The 20052-nt window shown below is 39.3% G+C and overlaps 1 protein-coding gene across 2 annotated transcripts; it reads right to left on the reverse strand.

The window, feature by feature from the left end:
- Positions 1-257: 257 nt before the first annotated feature.
- Positions 258-18178, reverse strand: LOC134611430 (solute carrier family 46 member 2-like). Of its 2 annotated transcripts, XM_063455307.1 has the most exons (5): positions 18036-18178; positions 7546-8901; positions 4414-4497; positions 2458-2614; positions 258-607 (listed from the first exon to the last, which is right to left on the reverse strand). In XM_063455307.1, the coding sequence occupies exons 2-5, from the start codon at positions 8627-8629 to the stop codon at positions 526-528; spliced, it is 1407 nt and encodes a 468-aa protein (XP_063311377.1). In that variant the 5' UTR covers positions 8630-8901; positions 18036-18178; the 3' UTR covers positions 258-525. The 2 variants fall into 2 exon arrangements, with proteins under 2 accessions (XP_063311377.1, XP_063311378.1); XM_063455308.1 differs by lacking the exons at positions 258-607; positions 2458-2614; positions 4414-4497 and adding an exon at positions 5395-5509.
- Between the last annotated feature and the right edge of the window lie 1874 nt (positions 18179-20052).

Consider the following 20052-nt stretch of genomic DNA (forward strand, 5'->3'; position numbering starts at 1 on the left):
AAGCTCATTGAGCAGGGCCCTCAACCCCTCTGTTTCTGTGCGGCAGACTTGTCTGGTTACAATTACATGTTTGTTAGTCCACCCATTTTACAGAGCTGCGGAATTTGTTGGCGCAATATAAATAATAATAATACTAATAACAATGGGTTGAGAAGGTGAAGTGACATACAAGAGCTGTGATGTGGAGTGAGACACAATATTGAAGACATGTATTGACACCTTAATGTGGACATGTAGATAAACACATTTTTACGATCCATGTTACATAACATTTATTATGAATAAAATAGTAAACTTTAGGGTAGTTTGTTCACTTCGATTACTATTGAATGATTGATTTTGGTTGAAGATTTAAGAACATATGTAAACATTATTGCAACCAAACACAGGCAAAGTGCAGTATTGTAATATTTTGTAAAATTTTAAAAATATTACAAAAATAAAAATCAATAGTTGAAAACAATAAAACTCTACAGTACAGTTAATCAAACCAGTCTCTTGGCCTAGAATAGTGCAAGTAATCTTCTAAGTGGTTCCATAGACTGTTTCTCCAATCAGGGGAGGTCTGTGATGCATATTTACCGATCTTTGCTTGCAGGCTGCAACACTGAAGACAAGATTACAATTTTTACAAAACAAGTAACAAATTGCATTTAAAAAAGGGTTAAGGGCAATTAATAGACTCTAACCAATACTCTAACCAGGTCCTGCGATGTATTTTACACAATTAGCCATTCTAAACAATATACTAAATTGATGGATTTACAATATTTTATGTGAGATATTATGGGTTGAATGATTTGAATTAGAAAAACAATGAATGTACATAAACCTTAAGACTTTCCTATGGGACAATACAGACCATGAAATTAGAATACTATTATATGATTTGGGTTTAATATTGAGGTCAGAAGCAAAACCATAAAGATGTAGATTAAAATCCTACGGGAATTAAACCAAAACATTCTCTCTCAAATATAAAATAGAATACAAAGATTAAAAAACAAAAACAGAGGCCCAAAAATGTCCAACAAAGACTATAAATCCTGTGTAAAAAAAATAAACCAAATTGGCATTCCCAACATCGCCTAATACATGGACATTACTTGATGCAATAGCTATCTGTACTCAAAAATGGTAGAGGTCCCTGGACCACAATAGCCAATAACGACAGGAGAGTGGAAAGAAGGTAGGATATAATGTTGCATATTTTATCCTTTCACTTGATTCCAATGATGCGTTTAGTAACATGCAAAAATAAAATGCATGTTTCTACTTACACAAAATAGAATTGTAAGTACAGTACTTAGTAATATGAAATATCTGCAGGTTGCTAAGCCTCCTTAAGAAAACAGAATGCTGCTGTAGTTTGTTAAAGCGCCAATATTACAACAACACACTGTAGTGGTTATGGTGCTAAAAATCCCCAGGTGCCATCTGGCAAACTAGTTAAAGGAACACTCCAAGCACCATAGCAACAACAGCACAATAGCAAAATGTAGTCGTTATGAGGCCGGAAGTGGCCTGCCCCCCCATTGTAGGCAAGTAGTCAAACTGTTTTAGAAGAGCCACCAGACACTTCTTCCCACATTCTATATTGATGTGACTACTTAGAATGGGGTTTGTGTTCTACATTGGTTATGGTGCTTGGAGCGCTACTTTAAGAATAGTTTGACACTCACCTTGCTGCGTTGGGCACCTACAGTCATTCTGGTCTGAGTTTCTATAATAAAGCTGAAGTTAATACTTCTGCATTACTATACCAACTCAGACCAGATTTACACAGTACTCACTGGCTGAGAGACAAGTAGTTTGACAGATTATCATGGAAGTTGCCCAGGGTCTCCCAGCACCATAACCACTACAACAAGCTGTAGTGGTTATGGTGATTAGTAATTCCTTTTAAAAGAAGACTATGAAGAAGAACCCCTGTCAGCTTACTAATTTCCTCAGTTCTCATAATCATAACAAAATATCTACATTATGAAAATGCACTTCTGGTGTGCAGAAAAGAAAATGACTTTTGAATATTAAGCTCAGCCCAGTCTTTGCCACATCGGGTCTATTTGAACATCCCAATTGCATAAAACCCAACATTGGGAGGAATCAATGCACGACGGGGGGATCTAGGGGGAGTGAGATTACAGGAGATGTGGTGATTATGTAATGATGGACAGGACTGCCTACAAAATTATCAGTCTCTTTAAAAAAAGGGGATGTATTTGCCTGGATGTGCTGACCAGTCCAGTGATGTTTGCACAGTATTGAATGACATGCTGATCATGCGCTTACATAGAACTCTTCTTTGGTGTCCCTGGAGGTGGGGCACAAAGAAACAAATCCAGGGAAATTGTTTCCATTTAATCCACCTACCATGCATGGAAGTGAAGAAACTATGAACTGATCCTAGATTGTTACCAGATATCTTTATTGATATTATACAAGTTCTGTACTTACATAATGGGAATAATGCTGATAAAGCCAATGCCACTGAATAAAACGAAGCAGAACCCGCTGTACCAGTCTAATGTGGCTTGGTATAACTTGTTGAATCCAGCTGATGCACTTACAGCTACAATTCCTATTCCTAACTGAAGAACAACAAAGACTTTGCCTGGAAAGAGATTGAAAAGAAGCTAATTACACACTGCTAAAGACAACAGAGAGAGGAAAACAATATGTTACATTAAAACTACTAAAAAATAATACTAAAAACAATAGCAACAGAAAATAATTTTTAATACATTTTATAATGATAAATCTAAAAAATATACCTGGATTATCTGGATAACATAATTCCAACAGTCAGTTTAGGAGGCTTATTGATCATTGTGCTCTAAGTGTGCCATGGGAAACTCCAAAACAGATGAGATCATGAAAGAGACATGCGCAAGCGGGGTTGTAATGGGGGATAGAACAACAGGGCAAATGCTATATGGAATAGCCAACGGAGCCAGAATAGGTAGAGAATGGGGAAACATGGAGAAAGAAAGAACCACATGTAATATGTAGCAAAACAAAAGTCAGTTCAGACTGGTTCAAGCTGGAGAGTCCGCCGGCCCAGCTAAAGCTTGTCTCAGAACAAATGGTGAAATTGCGCCAACTGCCCAAGGCTTGCGTCCCTGCGGGGGTGGTGACTCCGCCGGTATCCCCAGCACTTGAAGAAAGGCCGGTGCCTCTTGAGGGTGAGCTAGTGGGAACGTCTTGCCATCCTTTTCTGTTAGTAGGCTTTGTGGGCCCCATTTGTGTGGGATCTTGGCATCCCGGCAGCTTGGTGGTGGAAGGTAGCAACTGCTTCCACATTATGGTGGACCTGGAGATCCCTATAAAAGGACAACTGTGAGCCCTCAAAGCTCATTGAGGGAGACGCTCTGGTAGCCTCCATCAATGCGGTTTTATCAGAGTCTCTCTGGAATTGTAGGAGCACTCCGAGGTTGCTCATGCGGCTTTAGGCAAACTAGAACAGCTGTCTTCAATGGCCTGCTTGGCCAGTCTGGGGGACAGCAACGTGGACAATAGTCGCTGGACATAGTGGGGTAATTCTGCAGGAGAAATCGTGTCAGGTACTCCCTCGATTCGTACATTGCAGACCCTGGCCCTATCTTCCAGGCTTGCCATCTGCACACTTAGTTCTCCACACGACTTCTGCAGAATATTAAGCGCAGCGCCTGTGGTGGATTCCACCACCCGTGTGCCCCCCAAATCTTCCTCAATGTCTAGAATGCGGCCTGTCAGCATTGTAACTTCCTCTCTCACCACATTCATGTCAGCCTGGAACATTGCTTTAATGTCCTGTAGCAGGGCTTTAATATCAGCCGTGGTAGGGGAGCCTTATCCTCTTGCCCCATGGGCTTCTGTACCTGCATTATAGCTGTGTCCTCCTCCTGGAAGCTCTCATTTTCAGACGAGGCAGTGGAGTAGGCCTCAGGCGGCACCATCTAGTTGGAATAAAGCACCGATATCTCAGTGACCAGGCCCGAGATCCGCTCGATGTTTCTTGGAGCGTCGTTTATGGAGTCGGCAGCACGGAACTAACAAGAAGTGTGGCCGTCTCGTGTGGGTGCTAGCTCTGCCCCCGAATATTTTTTTTTTTTTATGTGCAACTATCTTTAATGTGCTTTGGGTTTATTTACTTCTTAGACAGGTACACACAGGCAAAATCGCCCTCTGCATGGCTGAGAGCACGGACCCTGCAGATAGGAAAAGATCTAGGGCTAAACGATTCTACATTCATGTAAATGCTACAAAAGTGTTAAAATCTGAAATAAATTGAGACAGGCATAAAAAAAAAAAAAAAATTGTGTCTGTCACTGGTATAGATGTAACCTGTATATGAGAGATTGTTCATATTAGCAAATTAACCAAGTCTTTTTGAATGACACGTTTAGCTTTACTAAATGATATGCCTCTCACCGTATGAAGATCCTTCAACATGTTTAGAGATCATTGACCTGATGGTTGGTGTTGGAATAAGAGAAAACATCATCGCAGCCCGAGCTGAAATCAAAGCACATCTTTATGGAGATCATAGATGGAAGGACATGACAGGCCACTATGCTAAATGTGACATAACATATCTCTGATAAAATAATATAATGAATCACAAGTAGTAAAACAAACAAAACATCATACTCGTCATTCTATTTAGATAGCCCCAATCTGTTTACCTCCATAGACATTATTTTTCAAAGGAAACACACATACAGTGCTGCATAGGGAGAAAAGTAAATCTAGTAAATTAAAAGCACAGCAACTTACTCTGTTATTTACCCTGACCCCCCCCACCTACCTGTCCTGATCTCATATCTCCCAATGTAAGAAGGTATGCATAAGGTGAACATGTGAAGATGGAATGTCCTTTGGTGTCATACAAACACACCCCAATGTAATGTATATAAATACTTACAGGGTTAAAAATTTCAAATCATTAATAGACACAGGAATTTCCCATTAGACAGATTATGCGCATGCCGGATGGGGGCACCTATTCTTCCTGTGAAAAGTCCCCTCCCTATAGTGTTTGCTGCATGTCTTTGGGATCACTGTATTCAGTTTGAGGGAGCCCAGTCTGTGTTACACACAGCTACAGCTTTACATACTGCTACCCACACTTAATACCTTAAAGGGACACTTCTCATCCAAAATACACATACAAATAAAAAATCACTGCTTAGTAGATATACCACAAATTAAAATATGCATGTATGTTGGCAAGTTGTAAGTCATACGTGATATCCAGTCATTTATTCAGTATTGTAATTTCCAGAGAAATGATGGTTCCCCTTTAAATTTATTTTGAGGAACAAACCGAGAAAGAATAGAATTACCTTCCAGCAGAGGTGGTAGAAACTAGAAACTTTTCAAAGGCTTGGGATAGGAAACACACCCATGAATAAACAAAGGGAATACTGGATTCCATTTATCAAAATTGAAATATATTACATAGTATTGTAGCATCAAAGATTAATGGTATATGTGGTGGACTCGGCTTGCGTTTGCCAGATGTCACCTGAAAGGAACATTAATGCAGGAAGAACAAACAAAAATAAGCATTTGGAAAGATGTTAATTAAAATACAAATTAAGAATTTGTACTTTTATATTTCCAGAGGCAAGTTTATATGTTGAATTAATTATTTATTAATCAATTAGCAATTGTTTGTTGTTGATGTCTAATATGGTACGTAAAATCTCTTGGATACCCCAAATACAGTAACCCTTTTCCATACAAACTACCAGAATGCCCAAACCTTCTGTACTCACTATCACTACAGTGTTCTTATTATATGCTCCATGTAGATGTCATAGAGATCTTCCTGGTTTCCAAACCAGTTCTAAGGCATGATTAGTGGTTCAGATTTCAACCGGCACTGTCACCCCCGCTCCCCCTGAAAAATGAGTATTTCATAAAGATAGAATCTTTATCAAATACTTTTTTGAAATCTTCAGACATATACTGAAACAGTCAGAGCAGGGACTACTTTGTCTTAGCATGCACAAGAGTACAGCAGAGAGGTTACCAGGGCCAGGAACTGAAAAGAACCCGCCAGAAGATGAACGTGACCACGAGGGACAGGTTCAGGTAAGTAGACCACGAGGGACAGGTTCAGCCCCCAAATTCTGCAACGTCCCCAGATAAAGACAGTGCCACCTTAATAACATTCCAGCTTTCTTATATATGGGGTATTCATACATTCTAGCCCATTGGTGCTGTGTGAAATATGGTTTAGGATCTTCTGACAAATAGTAACTCTCAAAATTCCTAAGGGACTAAGAGTTTCTAATTATATTATGGGTCTGAGTGCGGGTTGGACTGGGACCATCTGTTCTGAGAAATACAAATTTTCTTTACTAAAATGTGATTTAGAACAAGAACAATGTGTAGTATTGATACAAACTGAATTCTAAACACATTTATTAAGATTTAGGGACACATTACTGTGCATTTTATTGCCGTGGAGCACCCTTAAACACTCAGACACACCAACAATACTAGAAAAGAGGGATAGAGAGATTTGGGCCAAAAACAGGAACTGCCCTCTTTAATAGGGACAATTCTCATGCACCATGGGAGATTGTCTGACGCATGGCTTTTTATAAGGATTTCATGGCATTATTATATCATCATTTCTTATTACACAATTCAATTCTAAGATATACACCTTATGGCTTAAAGGAAAACTGTATGACTATTTCATCTCATTGAATTTGTTACAGGGCAAGGGGTCTCCTGGCACTGCCCCTCCATTCTATAGTAAACTATTATCAAGCAGTTTCACACTAGGTAAGGGTCGCTGGCCCACAAAAGGCCAGCCAGCACTGGAGTTGGCTAAGTGAGATCACACACTTTCATCTAACCAGACCAATTCATACCAGCAATGTGATAGGCTTAAAGCAGTCAGCTGACACTCTCAGCCGATCACACGCACTTATTGCTGCTTAGGCTAATGTTTTCTAATTAGTTCAAGCAACATAGATGGGATGGGATGGTCTGCTAAAGGACTCTTGGTTAGCGTTAAAGGACAACTGTCACCTTAGCACAAATTTTTAATATATTAATCCTTCAATCAAGAAGAAAATAGATTCTTTGTTGAATGAAGTATATGTAAAAAACAAACAAACAAGAAAACCTAATTCCTACCTTTAGTATTTGACAGGATCCTGCAGCCATATACATAAACCTTGGGTCAGACAGTGTTTGGAAACTTCTGTAAAGTCTAAATTTTTTTCTCTGCTTCATACCCCATAAACCGTGCACTGACATCATTGGGCCGACTAACTGTCTAATCCAATCCCTGTCTGACAGTAATGTAATCACTATAACTACTATGACTATAATATTCAATAAATAAAAGTAGCACTGTGGGTGCACATGCATTCTTTTGGCCTTTTGATCTTTTTTTATTTTATTTGTTTGTACTGTATATATAATCTGTAGTACATTTCCTTTTACCACTGTTTAGCTATGTTACACTTATGGCAGTTCAATTAGTATAATAGTTAACAATTTGCATGTACATGTTCTTTCACGGTTTATGTTACTTACCAACATAATATAAATAAGTCCAGCGTACGAAGGCCATGATCAGAATCCCAGCATTGAATGATAACATTCCAATAACAATCAGGCCCAGGTCTCCCACACATCTGGAAAATACAAAAACTCCTAGAAAGCTAGTAATGTAATTCACATAGCCTGCAGCATTGCCATAGCCAACTTCAACTGGTCCCCAACTTAAAGGTTTTTTTAGTACAAATATATTGATCACATCTTCTGCTCCAATTGATGCAACATTGAAGAGAATTACACTAGTAAACATCATTATGAGTATCAGTTTTGATGGTGTTAAAAATTTTTGATCACCAGGTAGAGAATTAATAATAGGATCATTTTCCAACAATCTGCTTTTTTCAGTGTATTCAGAATTCCCAGGGTCATTTTGAATTTCCTCAAAAGATTTGTTTTTCTTTTTTTCTTTTTGAGCATCTGTTTCTACTGAATCAGGTGTTTTCAAGACAAAAATGCTGTACAGGACACAGAAGACATAGCAGCCAAGACTACAGCAAACGAGAATGACTCCTTGACGATTTCCAATGCTTAAATTGATAAATATGTGACCAGATACCAAGCTGCCGACAAACCCTGCCAGTCCATAAACCATTTCAATAATAATGAGTCTAAGAGACCTTCTGCTCTCAGAAGAATCCTGTGAAGTCCAGGCCATTACACCACCCCAATAGGTAGTGAACCAGCCTGTTAAACCATTCAGTGCAGCAGATCCAAACATCACCTCTATTGGCCAGTCCCAGAGAATGACAAATAATAAGAATAACCGAGATACGAGGTATCCAATCATTGGTATGCAAATAGTGATCTTTCTGTTGCTTCTGTCACCAATTCTAGCCAGTATATAGGCAGAGAGTAGTGGGGTCAAGCCCAGGATCAAATTGTATGTTATATAAAAGTTTGAGATGGCTTTCTGTAGCGCATCCTCATGAGAGCTATTAGTAAATGAGGTTGTTTCGTTATAGTGATTCTTCACCACCAGAAGCAAGCTGGTATCATAGAAAGAGCTTGCAACCTGAGCCCCGGCCACGATAGGCTCAATCCATGTCCTTATCATAACCATTGTTATATTAATTGGTTATTCATAGATTGTAATTAATAAAGCCATTCTCCATATACTCTTAAATAGGCATTAGAAGTGGCTAGAGCAAACATAAAAACAACTCCTTAGAAATAAATGTATTAAAATGGGGTTGTCTCTCGAACATTGAGGGAACTGACACAGTTTCAGACAATGCATCCAGAAAAATTGCTGATGGTCCTCGGATGTGTTTCAGACATTTGCTTGACTGAAATTCTAGGTAAACATGATGAAACTTTGTTGACTTAGCATGGCTGATAAGAAAGAAAAAACAGATTCACATGGCAATTAGACTATTGATAACCATAATCATAAATATTTTAACATGCTTGATTAATATATTAAGGACAAAATACCAATCAAAGGATGGTTGTGAATTCCATGTCTTATATATATATATATATATATATATATATATACACTGCTCAAAAAAATAAAGGGAACACTTAAACAACATGATGTAACTCCAGGTCAATCACACTTCTGTGAAATCAAACTGTCCACTTAGGAAGCAACACTGAGTGACAATCAATTTCACATGCTGTTGTGCAAATGGGATAGACAACAGGTGGAAATTATAGGCAATTAGCAAGACACCCCCAATACAGGAGTGGTTCTGCAGGTGGTGACCACAGACCACTTCTCAGTTCCTATGCTTCCTGGCTGATGTTTTGGACACTTTTGAATGCTGGCGGTGCTTTCACTCTAGTGGTAGCATGAGACCGCGTCTACAACCCACACAAGTGGCTCAGGTAGTGCAGCTCATCCACAATGGCACATCAATGCGAGCTGTGGCAAGAAGGTTTGCTGTGTCTGTCAGTGTAGTGTCCAGAGCATGGAGGCGCTACCAGGAGACAGGCCAGTACATCAGGAGACGTGGAGGAGGCCGTAGGAGGGCAACAACCCAGCAGCTGGACCGCTACCTCCGCCTTTGTGCAAGGAGGAACAGGAGGAGCACTGCCATTGCCCTGCAAAATGACCTCCAGCAGGCCACAAATGTGCATGTGTCTGCTCAAACGGTGAGGGTGGTATGAGGGCCCGACGTCCACAGGTGGGGGTTGTGCTTACAGCCCAACACTGTGCATGACGTTTGGCATTTGCAAAGAACACCAAGATTGGCAAATTCGCCACTGGCGCCCTGTTCTCTTCACAGATAAAAGCAGGTTCACACTGAGGACATGTGACAGACGTGACAGAGTCTGGAGACTCTGTGGAGAACGTTCTGCTGCCTGCAACATCCTCCAGAATGACCGGTTTGGCAGTGGGTCAGTAATGGTGTGGGGTGGCATTTCTTTGGGGGGCCGCACAGCCCTCCATGTGCTCGCCAGATGTAGCCTGACTGCCATTAGGTACCGAGATGAGATCCTCAGACCCCTTGTGAGACCATATGCTGGTGTGGTTGGCCCTGGGTTCCTCCTAATGCAAGACAATGCTAGACCTCATGTGGCTGGAGTGTGTCAGCAGTTCCTGCAAGACGAAGGCATTGATGAAATGGACTGGCCCGCCCGTTCCCCAGACCTGAATCCAATTGAGCACATCTCGGACATCATGTTTGGCTCCATCCACCAACGTCATGTTGCACCACAGACTGTCCAGGAGTTGGCAGATGCTTTAGTCCAGGTCTGGGAGGAGATTCCTCAGGAGACCATCCGCCACCTCATCAGGAGCATGCACCGGCGTTGTAGGGAGGTCATACAGGCACGTGGAGGCCACACATACTACTGAGCCTCATTTTTACTTATTTTAAGGACATTGCATCAAAGATGGATCAGCCTGTAGTGTGTTTTTCCACTTTAATTTTGAGTGTGACTCCAAATGCAGACCTCCATGGGTTGAAAAATTTGATTTCCATTTTTTTTATTTTTGTATGATTTTGTTGTCAGCACATTCATGTAAAGAACAAAGTATTTCAAGAGAATATTTAATTCATTCAGATCTAGGATGTGTTATTTTTGTGTTCCCTTTATTTTTTTGAGCAGTGTATATATTTATATATATATATATATATATATATATTTTTACATTTTTGTAAAAAAAGTACACACAAATGTATGACAATAGCATTTACACACGTATGATCAGGTTATAGTAGCAGATCCACATTAGTTCAACATTTAGATATATGGCAGAACCACTTTTGAGAAAGGCAAACCTGCCGAAACGCAGTGGAGGTGGACTATCTTTTCTTTTATGTGTAAGGTATTTTGTCAGATTATTCAATAAAGCCTGTGGAGATTTTATACACCTACATCCAGTATCTTGGAGTTTCTTTTGATGCTGCACCCCAGGAGAAAGGCAAAGCTGTGAATCTGAGTATCCAGATCGTTACCAAACTGGCCACTATTCCTTATGCTATTCAGCTTTTAGTCTGAGCTAGTTGGGAGAGTGGTTCAGAACCATGTGAGTAGATCCAATATTGATTTTATCAATTACCCAGTTTTTACTTTATCACCCTATGTGTATGTTCCTCTCTGGTTTTAGATACATCTACTACATGTGCCATCTGTGGTAACATTTTATCTACAATGTGCTCTCACCACTATTTATTATATATTTCGCCGTTTTTTGTTTGTTTGAAGTGATACACACGGTGATTGCAGCCCCTTTTATTTCTGTATTTTACCATCTTTACTATTTATTACTTTCTGATTATAGATATATGAGGTGTTTTCTTTTTTGTGCAGAGTGGAATTCTGGGTCTTTTGTGAAGTAAGGAATAAAATCATATTCAGAAAAGTTAATGCGTGAAAAGACTATTTGTGATGAATCCAGGTTTATCTAAACAATATATTTACATACAGGTGATACTTGAAAAATTAGAATATCGTGCAAAAGTTCATTTATTTCAGTACTGCAACGTAAAAGGGGAAACTAATATATGAGATAGACGCATTACATGCAAAACAAGATAGTTCAAGCCGTGATATGTCATAAGTGCGATTATTATGGCTTACAGCTCATGAAAACCCCAAATCCACAATCTCAGTAAATTAGAATATTACATGCAATCAATAAAACAAGGAGTGTACATAGAACAATATCGGACCTCTGTAAAGTATAAGCATGCATATGGACTCAGTACTTGGTTTGGGCCCCTTTTGCAGCAATTACAGCCTCAATGCGGCGTGGCATGGAAGCTATCAGCCTGTGGCACTGGTGAGTAGTGATGTCGCGAACATAAAATTTTCCGTTCGCGAACAGCGAACGCGAACTTCCGCAAATATTCGTGAACGGGCGAACCCGGCGAACTGCTATAGACTTCAATAGGCAGGCGAATTTTAAAACCCACAGGGACTCTTTCTGGCCACAATAGTGATGGAAACGTTGTTTCAAGGGGATTAACACCTGGACTGTGGCATGCCGGAGGGGGATCCATGGCAAAACTCCCACGGAAAATTACATAGTTGATGCAGAGTCTGGTTTTAATCCATAAAGGGCATAAATCACCTAACATTCCTAAATTGTTTGGAATAACGTGCTTTAAAACATCAGGTATGATGTTGTATCGATCAGGTAGTGTAAGGGTTACGCCCGCTTCACAGTGACAGACCAAACTCCCCGTTTAACGCACCGCAAACAACCGCAAACAGTCTATTTGCACAACAGCAAACTCCACATTTGCACAAGGTTGGATACCAAGCTAGCCATGTCCCGTTCCTTGTCCTCACTGATGTCATTGAAGGTCTCTTCCTCCACCCAGCCACGTACAACACCAAGGGTCCCCGAAAGGTGACAACAAGCCCCCTGTATTTTTTTTTTAAATGTACACTACTGTTACACCAGATATGAGTTGCACTGGTGTGACACTGTGCCCTGGCAAGCCCTGAAACGCACACGTGTGAAGGAAACTGACTGCTATTATTTCACAGTCAAATTTCTAGTTTTTTCTTTAATGTACACTACTGTTACACCAGATATGAGTTGCACTGGTGTGACACTGTGCCCTGGTAGGCCCTGAAATGCACACGTGTGAAGGAAACGGACTGCTATTATATTACAGTCAAAAAAGTTTTTTGTTTTTTTTAAATGCAAGCTATTTTGCCCCCAAAACGTTTGTGTGTGGGGGTGCTGGAATGACGTGGGCCAATGGGAGCCTGAATCAACTTTTGGCTCCCACTGCTCCTTTCTGTTTCAGAGTCCTGCAGGCAGCTGCTCAAAGCTTCTGCCCTTTCTTGCAGGTAAGTGCTATATATCTCTACTTAGGATGTTTTAGCATACATTAGGCAGTGTAGGACCTGCCAGATATGGGGTACATTGGCGTTGTTGGCAGGCTTATGCAATGTATGATCATATAGTGTGACTAAATCCCCATGATTTCCATATGTAGTACTTAGTTATTTCTCCTCTTGTTTTGCCTATGTTATCCTGTCTTGTTTTAGTTTGTATACCCAGTCCATGTCAGTGGACCAAACTTCTGGAATAAAAGGGAATCATGACATGTCACACATGTCATGTGTCCTTAAGGGGTTATTAAAAGCATATTACCGCGTATTTAATAAAACAGATAGACCCCCTACTTCATCCAGGTTACCGATCGATGGTTCGATATTAGGAGCCCTCTCTGATTTACTGTACACGACTATTCACTATTCCGACAAATTTTACATAGCATTTTATGTTTGTTTGAGACCACCTTAAAAATATTGGATATCGCTAAAAATCATGATCACTATATACTTTCTCTACAAACCTCTAAAACGAACCAAACTACTCATCCATCCGCTATACCACTTTATCCCACCTAGAACTAGTGCCCAGTTAAAATACTTGACTCTTACTTACCCACACTTAGTCATGCCACACACATTTCACCACTACTCTCACTGAATCCCTCTGACTACGGCTAAATTCATCTTCTACATCAGAACACTACTCCTAAGATTGGGTTGTATCCATGTCTCGGGTCTTTCATTTAGAACAGAGGCAGCTTCGGTCTCCTTCAACACTGACACTCCAGTGCATATTATTAAAAGATTGGGCAGATGGAAATCCTCAGTCTACAACCGATATATTCCTCATCCCGAGAAAGAAATGAGGAAAGCTTTTAAAAGTTTGGCTTTGTAAATTTGATGCAATAAGTGTGTTTTTCTTTAATACCTTTTCACCCACTTTGCATGAACCCAATTTACATATATTACTAATATGTTTCTGAACATATATATTATATTATTCACTCACTCACTCACTCTCTGGGCCGGCCTAAGACATCATGCTGCCTAGGTCCAACGATAAATGACTATGGGGGATAATGTATAATAAACACAGGTTACTGGCTATGGGGGGGATAATGTATAATAAACACATGTTACTGGCTATGGGAGTGATAATGTATAATAAACACAGGTTACTGGCTATGGGAGGATAATGTATAATAAACACAGGTTACTGGCTATGGGGGGGATAATGTATAATAAGCACAGGTTACTGTCTATGGGAGGATAATGTATAATAAACACAGGTTACTGGCTATGGGAGGGATAATGTATAATAAACACAGGTTACTGGCTATGGGGAGGGATAATGTATAATAAACACAGGTTACTGGCTATGGGGGATAATGTATAATAAACACAAGTTACTGGTTACTGTTTTTAATCTTTCAAGATTCTTTTCTTTCAGGAAGTGTTCCAGAGGATTGGAGGAAGGCAGATGTGGTTCCTATTTTCAAAAAGGGTTCAAAATCCTTGCTAGGAAATTATAGACCTGTGAGCTTAACTTCTGTGGCTGGGAAAATATTTGAAAGGTTATTAAGGGATAATATTCAAGAATTCCTTGAGAAGAACATGGTTATCAGCAAAAATCAGCACGGTTTTATGCAGCACAGGTCATGTCAAACTAACTTGATTGCGTTCTACGAAGAAGTAAGTAGAAGTATAGATCAGGGTGTTGCAGTGGATGTGATCTATTTGGATTTTGCCAAGGCATTTGATACAGTTCCACACAATAGATTAGTGTTCAAACTCAAGGAAATCGGTCTAGATGAAAATGCCTGTTTGTCATGATCTGCTCTGCTCTGTTCTGATGTCTGGACTTTGCTTCTGGTATCCAGTACTCTTTTTGCTATTCTTGCTTAGTTTTCCTTGGTTTTTTTGGTTTTCTATTCTATGTCTGGTTTTCTTTATGCTGGGATTTCTGGGTTCATTCCTATAGTTCCGCCCTGGATTTCCCAGTCTCCAGGTTTCCTTTAAATGTTTGTTTTATGTTGCCACACCCGTTTGTTTTCCATCATTCCTTTCTGTTTCAGAGTCCTGCAGGCAGCTGCTCAAAGCTTCTGCCCTTTCTTGCAGGTAAGTGCTATATATCTCTACTTAGGATGTTTTAGCATACATTGGGCAGTGTAGGACCTGCCAGATATGGGGTACATTGGCGTTGTTGGCAGGCTTATGCAATGTATGATCATATAGTGTGACTAAATCCCCATGATTTCCATATGTAGTACTTAGTTATTTCTCCTCTTGTTTTGCCTATGTTATCCTGTCTTGTTTTAGTTTGTATACCCAGTCCATGTCAGTCCTGTCCAGTCATGCCCATGTTATGTTCATGTTTTCCTCATGTCTTGTGTATATGTTCTGGGTTTAGCTTACTATCCTTCTCTGGTTCTGGGTTCTACTAGTTCTGTCTTGTTTTCATGTTTGGTGCCTATCTCTAGTCTAGCCTTGTTTCTAGTACTGGATACAATCCTGCTGCAGAGCCTCCCTATTAAGCTCCTGGGAGGTCTGCTTAATTTCCAAGCTCCTAGTTCCTGTTATCTGCATAAGCTGAATCAGGGTCTTGGTATGTGGCTGCACAAACGCTGGTGCTCAACACCAGGGGGTGTGCGGTTACCCTGCACCAGACCCTGCTAATCCACCTCCACGCTGAAGACTCCCACTTAACATCAGGCATATTGGGTCCCGGTCCACGCACCGCCGCCTGGACACTGTGTCTGGGTTCCGGGCACCGGACCACCACCCTGACACTGTTCTTGGGTAGAACATTGGCTTAAAAACAGAGTACAAAGAGTTGTCATTAATGGTAAATTTTCAAGCTGGACAGAGGTGGCAAGTGGTGTCCCTCAGGGGTCTGTTCTGGGACCCCTTCTATTTAAACATGTTTATAAATTATCTTGAAGACAGCATTGAAAGTCATGTTTCAGTGTTTGCAGATGACACAAAACTCTGTAAAATAATACAATGTGAGCAAGATATTACTTTGCTGCAGAGGGATTTAGATAGACTGGGGGACTGGGCACTCAAATGGCAGATGAAATTTAATGTTGAAAAATGCAAAGTTATGCACTTCGGCGTAAAGAATACACAAGCAACGTATACCCTTAATGGAAGCGAATTAAGGATAACAACACACGAAAAAGACTTGGAATTGTTATAGACAACAAACTATGCAACAATGTGCAATGTCAATCAGCAGTGGCAAAAGGGCATTCATTCTCGGGACGAGAATATAATTTTGCCTCTTTATAAATCATTGGTAAGACCACTTACTGAATATGCTGTGCAATTTTGGGCACCTGTTCTAAAGAAGGATATTATGGCACTAGAAAAAGTGCAGAGGCAGGCTACAAAATTAATAAAAGGAATGGAACATATCAGCTATGAAGAAAGGTTAACAAATTTAAACCTATTTAGTTTAGAAAAACATCACCTGAGAGGGGATATGATAACATTATACAAATATATTTGGGGCCAATACAAACCATTGTGTGGAAATCTATTCACAAACCGGACTTTACATAGGACACAAGGACTGGAAGAAAGAAGATTTAGTCTAAGGCAAAATAAAGATTTTTTTATTGTAAGAACAATAAGGATGTGGAATTCTCTGCCTGAAGAAGTGGTTTTGTCAGAGTCCATACAGATGGTCAAACAGCTACTAGATGCGTACTTGCAAAAACAGAATATTCAAGGATATAATCTTTCAATGTAGGGTACATTGATCCAAGGATAAATCTGATTGCCATTCTGGGGTCAAGAAGGATTTTTTTTCCTAGCTTGTTGCAAAATTGGAAGTGCTTCAAACTGTTTTGCCTTCTTTTGGATCAAAAGCAAAAAACAAATGTGAGGAAGGCTGAACTTGATGGATGCAAGTCTCTTTTCAGCTATGTAACTATGTAACTATATATTCTAATTTTTTGAGTATCACCTGTATATTGAAGAACACTGTGTTAACGTACATTACATTGCTATACATCCTACAACAAATATAGTGGGTTTAAACAGTTATAAATCACTCCTGTCTTTAATTAAATACCATATTCAAATATGAAAATATTTACTCTTACATACTTTAAATAAAATGTACCCTGAAATTATAGTAGTGAATCATATTATATTATAAAATCAAACTACAAAGCTACCCATTACTCCTCCACCTCCCCCCTCCCCCCCCCTTCCCGTTTCCCGACGAGGACGTTAAGTATTTTAGCTTCAAAAAGATCACGGAGATCTTAGTACAGATGGCGTACATGTGTCTGTAGAGATATGATGACCAAAAGTAACATGTCAATGTTTTGAGCATTTTTGTTTTCTGTCAAACTTTGATGCAAAGAGTTGAAATAGAGCCAGAAAAAATTGTTGATGGCATTAACATTAATTAATCCAATAATGGACACTGGAAATGTATTTATTTATTGGTTGAGGAGGTGACCAGATGTAATAAACCTCTGTGCATACTTGATTCTCTCATATATAGGGTTGATTGTCAATGTACCCAGGCTTTATATTGTTTATATATAATATTTTAACAGAGGGGATACATTGAGATTTCTCTCGTTTTTAAGTATTTCGTGTTAGCATGTTACAAAACATTGATCTACCAGAACAAATTTTGAGAAATGCAAGTTTAATTTTACATATATATATATATATATAAATACAAAAGGTGCTGCACTCACTGTGTCATCCAATTAATGACCGGTGCTTGATCAGCAGAGATATAAACAAGGAAATGGACCGCACTCCAAGGACTTTTTCAGTAAAATGTAACTTTTAATGCTCCAAGTAAAAAAGTTTCAACGTTGAAACTTTTTTACTTGGAGCATTAAAAGTTACATTTTACTGAAAAAGTCCTTGGAGTGCGGTCCATTTCCTTGTTTATATATATATATATATATATAAAAAACATTTTTAACCACTTAGTGGTCAAAACAATTATACAGATCTGCAATAAATCAGTAAACAATATTAATATGTAAATCCTATATGCAATTATTATCATTAACCCCTGGCATGCATGGCTGTGACTTCTGCAACAAATTGTCAAAACAAGTGTATTAATTCCTGTTGGCCCCTAAGTGGTTAAAGATGTTGGTTAGACTTTAAAACCTCCACCCCTGATTAGACTTGTTGTTGTCTTACCAGCAGACAGCGAACTTGTATTTAAATATACTTACTTCTATCTTATGAAGAAGGACATCCACTATTCAACACTTGTCTGAGTTCTGACATTGTTCTTAAGCGTTCACAGAGGACCAACTGTTTATAATATACCGACGCTGTTAGTGTTTTTCTCATCACTTCTGGTATAGGAGGTTTCATATTTAATAGATTACATAGTAGATCCCTCCCCCTTGTGGTCTGTTTCTGGTAGGAATTTAGTTGAGCTGTAAAAAACTTTTTAAATGAAAAAGAAGTAAACCCATAGGTGGTGCTACTACATACACAGTTTAATGCATTGACCTGTATAGTCTGCAACAGAATAAGGAAGGGAGAGACCAATGTAAGAGAGACATGTATTTAGAATGATTTTAAATTATTATTTTATTTATCTTTGTGTATTAATAGGTAATAGGTGTATTACACTGTCTACACCAGAGTTTATTTTGACATTGTACCCTATAATAATTCAGAAGATTAGAAAAGAGATCACAAGATTATTTAGTCCAGTTGTCTTCAATGACTCAACAATCATCATACTTTACTAATGGAGCATCCATTTTGAGCAATGCATGTCATTGTCACTGGTTTAGGTGATAAAATTGGGGAGTAGTGCTCTGGTGTCCTTCCAGGGTAACTAGTGACTTGCAGTATGACATTCTAAATGCAGTATAATAATTTATATATATAGTTTGTGTGAATACGATACATTGTTCTTGTTCTACATTACATATTAGTTGCATAAATTGGTATTTGTAAGTAATCCAAAATGTCTCCCCATACCTGCCAACACCCTTACTGACATCCCTAAAATGAAAGTGTCCCTCTTTGTCCATTTCAAATGTTAGATGGTATAAGATGGGGCATTATAAAATCCTGTGTTATGCCTATTGCACTGACGTAGGTGCACTTTATATCTCTATGGCAGGGGTCCTCCTCAATCAAACCCAGAACCCGGCCACAGCACTCAGGGCCACCAGATGGGCCCTATATCTGCTTAGAGCGACTGGGCCCCTTAATAAAAAAAATCGCAGCCGCAAGTACTGCTGGGAGGAAGTGACGGCCGGTGGGCACTTCCTCCCACCTCTCTCCAGGCGGGAGGGAAGAGAGCCAGGCCACAGGAGCCACGCCGACTCCCATTAGCCACAGCCACCCTCCTGCAAAAAAAGGTAAGCAAAATTGATATGTATGTATGCCAGTATGTATGTGTGTATGTATGTATGTCAGTATTTATGTGTATGTATGTATGTCAGTATGTATGTCAGTATGTATGTATGTCTGTGTGTGTGTGTATGTCAGTATGTCTGTGTGTATATGTATGCATGTCAGTATGTGTGTGTGTATGTATGTATGTATGTGTGTATGTCAGTATGTCTGTATGTCAGTATGTGTATCTATGTATGTCAGTAAGTGTATCTATGTATGTATGTGTATGTCAGTATGTATGTCAATATGTGTGTGCATTTATGCATGTCAGAATGCCAGTATGTATGTATGTCAGTATGTGTATGTATGTATGTCACTAGGTGTGTGTATGTATTGTCAGTATGTATGTATCTGCATGTATGTGTATGTGTATGTATTTAAGTCTGCATGTATGTCTGTGTGTGTGTATGTGTCTGTATGTATTTCAGTATGTATGTCAGTATTTATGTCTGTGTGTGTATGTATCTGTATGTATGTATGTCAGTATGTATATCTGTGTGTGTGTATGTATGTCAGTATGTCTGTCTGTCTGTATGTGTCTGTATGTATCTAGGTCAGTATGTATGTGTGTATGTATGTCCATGTTTGTCTGTGTCTTTCTGTTTATATATGTATGTCAGTATGTGTGTGTGTGTATTTATATCCTTATGCGTGTTTCTGCAGTGTGCATAGGAATGTTATTATTTTTTATAGTCCGGCCCCCAATAGTGTCTGAGGGACCGTGAACTGGCCCCCTGTTTAAAAAGTTTGAGGACCCCTGCTCTATGGTGACAGTGTATGTCAAAGAAATGTTTTGGCTTCACTAAGACTATAACAGCTATAAAATAC

The sequence above is a fragment of the Pelobates fuscus genome, chromosome 5 (assembly GCF_036172605.1).
Source record: "Pelobates fuscus isolate aPelFus1 chromosome 5, aPelFus1.pri, whole genome shotgun sequence".
NCBI lineage: Eukaryota > Metazoa > Chordata > Amphibia > Anura > Pelobatidae > Pelobates > Pelobates fuscus.

Coding starts and splice junctions, on each gene's coding strand:
- LOC134611430 (XM_063455307.1), bottom strand. CDS start 8,629: ATGGTTATGATAAGGACATGGATTGAGCCTATCGTGGCCGGGGCTCAG. Junction 4,498..7,545: donor GACTTATTTATATTATGTTG/GTAAGTAACATA, acceptor CTTTGATTTCAG/CTCGGGCTGCGATGATGTTT. Junction 608..2,457: donor ATCAGCATTATTCCCATTAT/GTAAGTACAGAA, acceptor TCTTGTCTTCAG/TGTTGCAGCCTGCAAGCAAA.